At 37.5% G+C, this 10,638-nt stretch overlaps 1 protein-coding gene across 1 annotated transcript; it reads right to left on the bottom strand.

Annotated features, from left to right (window-relative positions):
• Positions 1-5,415: 5,415 nt before the first annotated feature.
• Positions 5,416-10,612, bottom strand: LOC137715674 (Met-10+ like family protein). Its single transcript, XM_068455008.2, has 9 exons — positions 9,591-10,612; positions 8,837-8,935; positions 8,305-8,424; positions 8,041-8,207; positions 7,423-7,493; positions 7,123-7,265; positions 6,390-6,501; positions 5,850-5,962; positions 5,416-5,739 (listed from the first exon to the last, which is right to left on the bottom strand). Exons 1-9 carry the CDS (start codon positions 10,476-10,478, stop codon positions 5,596-5,598), a joined length of 1,857 nt encoding a protein of 618 aa, XP_068311109.2. The 5' UTR covers positions 10,479-10,612; the 3' UTR covers positions 5,416-5,595.
• Between the last annotated feature and the right edge of the window lie 26 nt (positions 10,613-10,638).

Below are 10,638 nucleotides of genomic sequence, written 5' to 3'. Positions count from 1 at the left end.
TTCTTTCTTTTTTTTTTTTTTTTTTTTTTTTGTCGAATTGTCAATCTCTTTGTTCTCCTTAACTTTTTACTAACAATATGGTCTAAAAACATGATCTCCCTAGCATTTGTCATTGACTTGATATTCGAAGGTTAATTTCTTTTAATCATCTTTATTTTGATTAACTACTCTCTATATTGACTAGATATTAGAAGGAAAAATTTAATTAGCTCACAACTCCAAGCATGTATTATATTTATACCCTCTTGTAAACATTATCTATTTTGTTTTTTTAAACATTTAGTCACTCAATACTATGGTCGATGGTATTCCTCTTTCACTTGGAAGTGAGAGGTTTTAGATTCGAATCTCGTGGACGGTGAATTTGATACCAAATTAGGCTGCCAATTATGTGGTTTAGCCGAACTCCCCCTCCCCTTAGTGTAAAAATATCGATGTACTAAAAAAAAGTGAGACCCCTCCTCACATAAAATTCAGGCTCCGTCACTGCTAACACATTCATATAAACCATACAATTGTATTTCAGTACGTCACAATAAATTCTCAAAAATTCCAAATAATCCAATATGAGACTTGATCAAATAATAAAGTAATCAATCCTTTGATGACCCACCAAATCCTCGCCTAGCTATAAGATAGCAATCGACACTTTTAATGCAACTAGTTCATTCAAAACCGCATCCCACTGCCATGATTTCTTCATTGCTATGCACAATCTTAGAACACCACACAGCTTTTGTAACACATATTAAGCATGTTGCTCCGGCATTAGCCATCCATTGTGTTTGTTTGGTCAAGAGCCCCAACCGCGTGACAAGCCGACACGTGTCAATACCATGTGTACATAGGCCTGAGAAAATACGATCCCCGTGTGTATGTAGCAATAGGAAGTACGAACCTCCCCGCCGTCCTAAACCCCCCATGTAACCTCGCGAGCTTCTCACCAATCACGAACTTCCACGTCGGCAAATGGGATTCACTTTCCATTTATGGACTTTTCTCTTCCCTAGATTTAGACCGTATAAAGAGAGAATCGAAACGAGCCCCCTATTTTAATGTTAAGGACTTTCGTTGAGGGATCAACTGCAGCTGGTCCTCCGTCTACGTGGCAGGTGGGGGCCCACTGGGAGATTAATTGGACGATAGAGGAACGGTTGTACGGAAGGACAGCGCCTTGGGGAAAGGGTAGGGTTTGGGGTAGTTGGCTTGGCTTGTTGGTTGGGAGAAGTATTTGAAACCACACCGTGACGTTTTGTGTTAATTAGAGCATCTTCAAATAAGATATCAAATTCAAAATATCCAATTTTAATTTGATGGTTGACTTGACAATTTGACATACTGTCAATATTTCACTTCCACCCGGGTTGTTATTGGTTTAAAAATAATAAAATAATAGTTAAATGTGCTAGCGTTTAAGGTGAGGTAAGTGGAATGCCCTTGGAAATAGGAAAAATCATATTTGAAGGCAGCTTCAAATTTGACATCTCTTTATCCATGTCAGCTTAGTCTTCTTTTACATGTCAGTTTTGACATCTCGGTTGAAGAAAATAGTATGTCATTTGTTACTGTTATATGCCTATGTGGTATTTTTTTACATCTTCTTTGGAGATGGTCTTATATATTGTACGTAAAAAGTTTTTTACATTCATTATAGTATTATTGGTATAAGATGTCACGACAGCTGTGTATCTATGCCAGCTAAGTTGTTCTTGTCGGGAAGAGAAATGATTTTTGCAATCATTTGTCATCTCATGTACACTTTTTTCTCGCTGGAGCACATTTTTTGGGGCCAAGGGCAGTTCAAACCAATCGCTCTTGCAATTCGGTGACTTTATGATCTTAGTTGGCCTCGTTGGGTTGGATATTTTATACAATATCCCCACCTTGACGTTTTCTGCTAAAGACACAACTGTATGTGAAAAAAAAAAAAAAAAATTATATACGTTGTAGCATTATTAGCACAAGACATTACGATAACAGTTGGAGGGAGCGTGAAGTTTGGCTGGGGTTGGCACGTGGGAGGGTTGATTATATTTTGTTAAATTTTGGGTATTAATTATATGTTGTAGTTATCGGTGTTGGTGTTGCTGGGTTTGGACAGGCACGGTGGATTATAGGGTTCTGATGAGAAGATTGTGCCCTGCATAGAATGATTGAGGAGGACCCGGCCAAATTACTCTTTGGGACCACTTCACACGTGTTTGCTTCACCCTCCTACTACTTCTGCATTAATTATATGGAAAATAGATCCTCTCCGGATCTCTTCCTCCAAAGCCCGAGAATCAAGTGATCCGGGCTCTTGAAATTTAATCTAACGGTAAAAAAATTATTATAACTTTCAGGGGCTTGAATTTCAAGGGTCGTTGGATCCAATTTCAAGAGCTCAGATCACTTGATCCGTAGGTTTTGGAGAAAAAGATCCGGAGATGATTTCTTTCCAATTATATGGTTCTTTTGTGGGTTTAACTAGTGTTAATTATATGCGTATCTCGCTCATTATGTTACCTATCATCATAATAACATTTAACGATTAATATTTCGTAATCAAATTTATGCAACAATATAAATAATAAATAAATAAACTGCAATCCATATACAGAAACTTAAATCTTATTAAGCGCTTCTGGTTAATTAGATTTTGTCGTTAGCTTAAATGGTGAACGACAATGATAAAGTAGGTTAGAATTAAGCTGTGTTAAGAGTTTGAATTCCTTTAATGTTTAAGAAAAAACATTACTCAAACATGTCTTTATTAATAAGAAAAGTTGAGGGAGCATTTGGATTTGATACATTTTTGGTTTTTGTGTTAATAAATTTAAGGCATTTATAATACATAGGTGCAATGTTAATTTAGGACTCGAAAGATTTGGGGACCGGAGGGGTCGCCTCCTTAGGTTTCCCTCCGGATTAGCCTTCGTATTAGATACACGCGAGCAGATTTGTGCGCCCGTAGAAATTGAAGCTTCGAACATAGTTAATTTATAATTCATAACTTGTGTTACAACTTACAACTAGTCCTCCTTTCGCTCTTACAAATAGATAACTGATCGTAGCGTCCTGCATAGTTCGTAAAAATGCCGAATAAAAACAATAGATTGCGATGATGAGCCCTTTAAAAATTTTGTTATACAAATTTAATGGGTGGCCTTGATGTTTCCTAGTGGTTGCCAATCCATATGAAAACCAGAGAGTAGAGTAACTGTTGGTTCTGGCTTTTATGCAACTTGTGTAAGACCTAACCATTTATGCACAAAATACCCTAAAGATCCCACCCTCCATTCCTCCTCCTCCCTGTTACATATTATGGGTAGTGTTATCAATACACGTTTTTTATTTTTCACATACCTCTCTCAATTTTCAATCAGCCACTTAATACTATGGTCCAGTGATATTCCTCTTCATTTGTAAGATAGAGGTCTTTAGTTCGATTTTCACCAAAGACGAGTTTGAACCACATTATTGCTTACCCATTGTGTGAGGCTAAGTCCAGCCCTTCCTTTTAGTTTAGATAATATCGTTTGTTAGAAAAAATTTCAGTCGTCGGATCGAATGATTTGAAGAAGATCAAATGACAAAAATTAATAGAAAATATGTAAAAAGTAAAAACAAGTATGTAGATAGCATCATCTCATATTATTTGTACAACCATAAAGGGTATTGCTACCCACACACAGATATTTTCATTTCTCACACACTTCTCTCAATTTTTGACCGTCAAATGAAATGAATTGAAAAAAATCAACGACCCAAATTAACAAGAATTATGTAAGATAAAATTAAATGTGTAAATAACACTGTCAAACCATACATTATAGGACCACAGGAGAGGACTCAGAGGAGATATAATTATTTAGATCTCAATCTCTCAACTGAGATTCGGTCTCTTTCCTCTGTGTCTTTCACTTGATTTTACCATATGGCCCTCAACCACCATCTCCAAAGGGGTAACATTGTCATTGTGTATCCCCAGCCGCTGTTTAGGGGCAGTCCTACATACGACAATTATGGCAGTACATGCAGATTTAGGACATGTCTTACACTGTGGGATTTGTATGGAGGGACCGGATGAGGCAGCATGCCAAATGCTGGGGTGAATCTGGGCCGTCCATGGAGGACAAATATGTGCAACAAATATTCGGTTTTCTGTGGCATTTATGTACATTTTTGTGTATTTTTTGCATATATGTGCAGATGAAGAAGAGGTCCCTGTCATCTGTTATTTGTGTTGGCAATTGCAAGATTTCTGCACAAAACAAAACACTCTGACTTAAAAGCAAAATATGTCCCTAGCTCTCTAGGTCCCTAAAATATTATTATTTATTAAATTAAGCAATATGACTATTTAATTTCTAATTTCAAGATATTTATAGTTTCTGTTTTGACAAAATCTAAATTAACTATTAGTTTTGATTTTGAAATAATGTAATTCCCTATTGCGGTCCGAAAATATGGATGGTTCTTATTTTTTGTTCTCTATATATGGTTTAAGAGTAAATTGTAATAATGGTTCTGTAATTTTAATTAAATTGGAGCAATAATCTTTTAACTAAAAATCTTATTTCATTGGTTCTTCAACTCATCAAAACGTATAGCTACGGTCATTTTCGTCAACTTCATCAGAATTTTGTCAAAATGAACTATATTGGAAGGATCATTGCTATAATTGGGTTAAAGTTGAGGGACCATTTCTCCATTTGGGTTAAAGTTGAGGGACCATTTTTCCAGTTGGATTAAAGTTGAAGGACAACTGGTAATAAATTTTTAGTTGAAGAACCATAGTTGTACGTTTTGATGAGGTGAGAGACTAATAATAATGAATTTTTAGTTTGAGAATGTTTTCTGATCATCGTCTTCTTTCTTTCTTTTTGACAAGATGATATTCTAAACTAATCTAATATACAGAAAGCAAATTCAAATTTGGTGCAAAACTTACATGAAACTGATTCACTACCATGTGACGTCTAAATTCAATAATACATTGTCATATAAAAAAAAAACATACACATGATGCATTGTTGGAAGGGGATACCATGTGACGGTAAACCCGTAACCCGTCTAATATAAATCATTATTCAAACTTGAGCATAAGGAGACGGACAAGTACATTGCCTAAACCCCAAGGTTTAGTCAAGGGACAAAGAAAAGAGGTAAAATGAACAACCATTAGGTTATGCAAGATTCTTTTTCCTTTCTCTCTCCTAATTTGGAAAACTACCAATTTGGGCAGCAAGATTCTTCACTTCTTATCTTCTCTTCTTCTCCTTATGTGGAATACGACCCACAGAAATAAGGGAGGTTTCTGCAGCAATAGACTTTAAGAGAGAAATCATCTGAAAGTAGGAGATGTTTGTTTGCTCCCACAGCTAGCAAATGCGAGTAACGATTTATCTTTTGAGACCAAAATACCAAGAAAAGTTGAATTTCAACAACTCCATTAATGGAAATTAAGATGACAAATTTTTATTTCAAAATGGTGGGATAAACTAATATCTCTTAAGTTCCCTACCTAAGTGTATCCGCGTAGATATACAACATAGTTTATGTACAAAACTCGAGGGTGTATGATGCTCACGCGCTATAAAACTTTACCTATATTTACATATCCAAAGTTGGTTTTGCATAAGCGACACTCTTAGGGAGGTTGAATGACGCACACAACATCCATTTTCCTGGTGCAACAAGGCGTACCCTATGCATTTCTACATCAACTGCCGCTTCTGAGAGCGCAATTCTTATTCTCTGCATTAGTTGGGGAAAAAGAAAGGATGAGGTAAGAGTTAAAACTTGATGAAGGTAAACATTAAGAAATAAACCGAATAACACAAACATGTGAGTATTTGGCACCGTACCTGATGAAAGTCAAACTCCGGATCTTGAGCTTTGGAGAATCCATAAACATGGATCATTGGCAAGGTAAATTCTTCTTCCGTTGGTCTATCTACTAATATTCCCCGAAATGCATCTGTTCATAAGGTAATTCACATAGTGAGTGAGAAATAGAGTCTACAGCAATCCAAATTGAACAATTTCAGAAACCAACTGATCTTATCGTCAACTACTCTTTCAAGCACAGTAGAGCAAAAGTGGCCATCAACTAAGGCGTCTCTTACTTCAATAGGTTCTAGAAAAGTGAATCCCTAGATAATCCAACTAGCCCAAAATGTAACCCGATTGCCCAAGAACTAGGTGATCGCTCTATTTAGTAACAAAGAATTAGTTAGTTTTCCCTTCCATCCTTCACGTATCACTATTGCAAGTTGACAAGCGGAAAAAAAAAAAAAAAAAAAAAAACTATCACAAAGTATAAACGAGTAACTACACAAACCAATAGTTAAAGGGATGAAAATTAATTGCAATCAATAAGTAAAAAGGGAATAAGTCCAACACACCAAGATACTCCGCAGCATCATTTGGCAAATTCATTACCACTTGAGTTATAGACTTAGCCTTATCACTTGCAAACATAGCACCAATGAACCTCCTTCCATCCATGTTGAAGACCTAGTGAGTGGTAAACAGTTAACAGATCCTTAATGAAGCATACCATTTTATTCTTCAAGTCAAACATCCATATAAAAATAAATAAATAAATCAAAGGGAAAATTTGTTGCTAACGTGATCAACCATGCTAGATATGGGGCATAGGAAGGGAATGGCTACTGGAGAGTCTACAAAATAACAATTAAAGAATAGAAAGTTTGAAACAATTTGATGAGTGGGTGCAGTTACTAACTCACAAAATCTGCTATATTCATAAGCTGGTGAATTTACAATACAATTAACTTATAGATTTGTCCTTTTTCCTTTGATCAACCAGAACTATTCGTACCAGTTTAAAGTCCAAGCTCTGCGAGAATTTTAATCAATATACAAAATAGATTGTGTTTACTAAGATCTGCACCAAATAAGCTAACAAGTATTGCATCACTAATCAAATTAAACTCATCAATATTTGGCCAGTTTTTTGTTAGAATCTACATGCTGCATCTTCTTTTTTTTTTTTTGGGAAAAAAGTTCGCGTTGTATCTCTCATGAATCCTCTCAATCAAAATATGAAAAGAAAAAAAACAACTGTTTTCAGATAGTATCATCATACTGCAATTACATCTTTCATAATCATACCTTAATCTTCCTTTCAAGTTTGTTGATCACACTATTTCTTTCCAGATATTCAATTGCGTTGGGATTCAAATCATTGGCGTATACTCGTTTCACCATCCTTGCCGCAGACATTGCTATTGGGCCAACCCCAGTGAAAACATCACCTGTCAACAGCAAAGAAATATTGACATTATCAAAGGCCCAGGAAGACACCCTCCGGAAAAAAACAAGAAAAAAAAAAAGAACAAGAAGCAATATAGACATTATCAAAGGCCCAGACAGTATAAAATATCTTTTAAGATGCACTGGACGTGGACATACACACAACATCTTTCCGTGTAAAGCTGTTTACAAGCCTTTGTCTTTCAGTTGCAAGCCTGGAATTCCAATACCTGCACCAAAAGAAACATGAGACTGTGATCCTTGCCAGTCATTCATTTTCATAAAATAAACACCAGCTACTACTTAGAACAAAAGAAAGGAGGAAACACTAAGTCATTGAAATAATTTCAGCACAATGATTATGGTTCACATTAATTTCACCTCTGAATCTGAGTTTTTATTTACAACTATGAATAATAATGATCTTCTAGTCAATTTGCATCTATACACTAACACCCAAGCACACCGAGAGATAAAAAAAAAAAAAAAAAAAAAAAAAAAAAAAAAAAAAAACCTGCCCCCAAATCTACAACTAAACCAACTTTGGCGTAGACTAACATCATGATCCCAACTATCTTGTCCCATGTCCATGAACAAGGGCCTAGCAGTGTGAAATAATAAACTCACGAGATAGGGGATGAGAATGTTATCAACAAATCCGAATATTACACAGTAGCATAATTAGCATAGAACCGATCAGTTTCCCATTAGTAAGACAGTCATTCAAAAACTCAATTGGAGTTTTCATTTTCTTGCAAGCTAAGGAATGAAACATACACTGTTGCTAGGTCAACATGAAAGCGCAACCCATTTTCAACTACAGTAGTCACAAGGGAACGATTCCCAGCTAGAACTTCGAGTTGCATCGTTCTGTAGCCATTATGAATGGCATCAATTTTATTGACAACCGTCTGAATCTTTGGTTTATTTTTATCAAGAATCACCTGTAAAAAGGAAGGATTTCTTCCCTGATTAGTGAACATAGTGATTGAGCAGCAAATTAAGAAAATGGAAACTGAAAGATATTAAAAAATTGAGTACCTTTGCTATAAGCTTTTTGTATGGTAAATGTTCATCTCTCAGGTTTAGGTGTGCAATATGCCCGACAGTTTCAAAGGCTGAAGGAACAATCATACCTTCAGGCAGCAAAGCCTCCAATATCTGCCAAAAAAGTTAAACCCACTGATTTTTTTTTTATCTTTCAGCACTATTTGGTGCATCACATATATCCGATGTACACATTCAATCATAAATACATTCCTTAAACAAAGTCTTTTCAAAGTCAATCATGGAATATAAGAGCGTACACAGAAGCTAAGCATGAAACATTCAACTGATGTGCATAAGTTTTTGGACCGAAATTAACCAGTACACGATATAAAAACTCAGAAAAATCCTTCAAATGAGGAACAAATTAGCTAGTTTTTTCCGTTCAATTAGGTTTTTTAGTTCAACTTGGTGTCAGCGTAAATAAAATTGGGTTACTGCCACAGCAGATGGAAGTAATGTGGAATAAGAAAATAAGGTAGCACAGACTAAATAAACACACCTAAGATATCCTTGGTTGAAATACCTCATTCATCTGCCAGTACTCGTAAAAAACAGTCAGTTTGCATCTCACAAGCTCAAAAGCCGGCCTCATACTTGTCCCGGTATTTTCTTTCATCGCCACCTAAAGGATAGGGCAAGAACATTAGACAATAGAATATGGTGTCACAAGCCAATGTAATATAAGGCCATAAGGGAAATAAGTCATGTAACGCACCAGAATTTACAGAGAAAAATCTTCCATATACAGGAAATTGGATTGAATGTTAATTCCCCTGCCTAGCAGATGCAACAAAATCACAAATATTTGTCCAGGCGTATCATGCATCAGACCTAACCAAAAGATAATTGGGGATCTAAGGGGGCCCTTCCATTTAAATGGCCATGATTCACAGCTCCCTTAAATGGGTCAAGACTACCCTTAAAACGAAAAGTCATACAGACAACAAGAACACCATCTTGCAAGTTCATAAAATAGTGTGTCTTGCAACAATCAAGAGCAACAATTTAACTTAGATTCTTTCAAAAGGTTCCTAACAAGGTAAAGAATTCCCATATGCCACTGACTCTGCCCGAGGGAATGCTTCACATTTTCGGATCATGAGCCTGTCCCATTACGCAAAGGCAAAGAAACACTCTTTTCTAATACAAAGCCTACCAAAGCTGTAGAATTTCCAATCACATTACAAGAACAAAAACTCACTACCACTCGTAAGTTAGAAACGAAAACTAATAGATATTATTCGAATTCAATATGCAATTGTGAACCAAAACAACACCTTGATTGCCTCAGGCAACTCCTCCACCCCTTTTTTCGCATACCGCTCATCCAATAGCAGCAACCGTGTGGATCCTCTCCATTTCCTCCTGCCCTCAAACTCATCCCCCAACAAACCTTTCAAGTCCTCCCCTTCTCCTTCACCCTCTTCGTCATCCACAACCTCCAGCACCGAAAACTCGCTCTTCCCCCATCTCTTCTTCCCTTCACCGCCTTCAGCTTCCTCATCCCCCCTCTTCTTCCTCTGGTTCGGCCTCGACATCCTCGCAAGGTTTCGGAACTTCACGTACCCCCGCGAATCGAACGTCTTCGCAAGCTTCTCCCTGTACAGCACCGGACTAAAGGGCTCGCCGTCGCCCTCCGCTTTCCCGTACATTCGGCGATTCAACGAGGCAAGGGCATTTTCGTCTTCGAGGTCTCTTCCCTGATTGGCGAGAAGCTCAGCGAGCTCGGCTTCCACCTCGTCGCCGGGGACTCTGCCGATGTTGCGAATGCGAGGCCAGTTCAGCAAGTGGCCCCGGAGTCGGCTCTCGAGGGCGAAACAGTCTTTTGCAGGGACTCGAAGCGCCGCGATGTCGAAAACCCTACTGAAGCTCTCTTCGTTGAACAAATCATCGTCGTCGTAGTCGTCCTCGGTTTTCGTGAAGGGAGGATGAGACCGAAGAGTTAAGGGGTGGGTGCGCTTGCGCAGGGAGGGTCCGTAGAAGTTCGAGGAATTGTTTGGGTTTGAAATTTGGGTATGGATTTGAGCGGCGGCGGTGGCGGAGAAGATGGAGACGATGAGGAATCTTTTGGGGAGGGAGGGTATTTTGGGGAAGATGAGGAATTTTGAGGGGAGAGTGGAGAGGGGAAGAGAGTGAGGTGGTCTGAGAACGAGCTTGGCCACCATTGTTGCTCACTTGATTCTGTTTTGCCGGGAAATCAGAACCCAACACAGATAAGTGGCAATTGAGGGTTTAAGATATGTGCGTGAAGGCTTAACCTAAAAACACGTAATGTACTATTTGTGTTCTTGTTATATTTAAAAAAATTTCAAGCAGATTCTTTTC

This window comes from Pyrus communis, chromosome 3 (assembly GCF_041283825.1).
Source record: "Pyrus communis isolate YQ-2024b chromosome 3, ASM4128382v1, whole genome shotgun sequence".
In the NCBI taxonomy this organism is placed as follows: Eukaryota; Viridiplantae; Streptophyta; class Magnoliopsida; order Rosales; family Rosaceae; genus Pyrus; species Pyrus communis.
The sequence above is the reverse complement of the archived record's forward strand: the minus strand, read 5'-3'. Positions and strand labels throughout refer to the sequence as shown.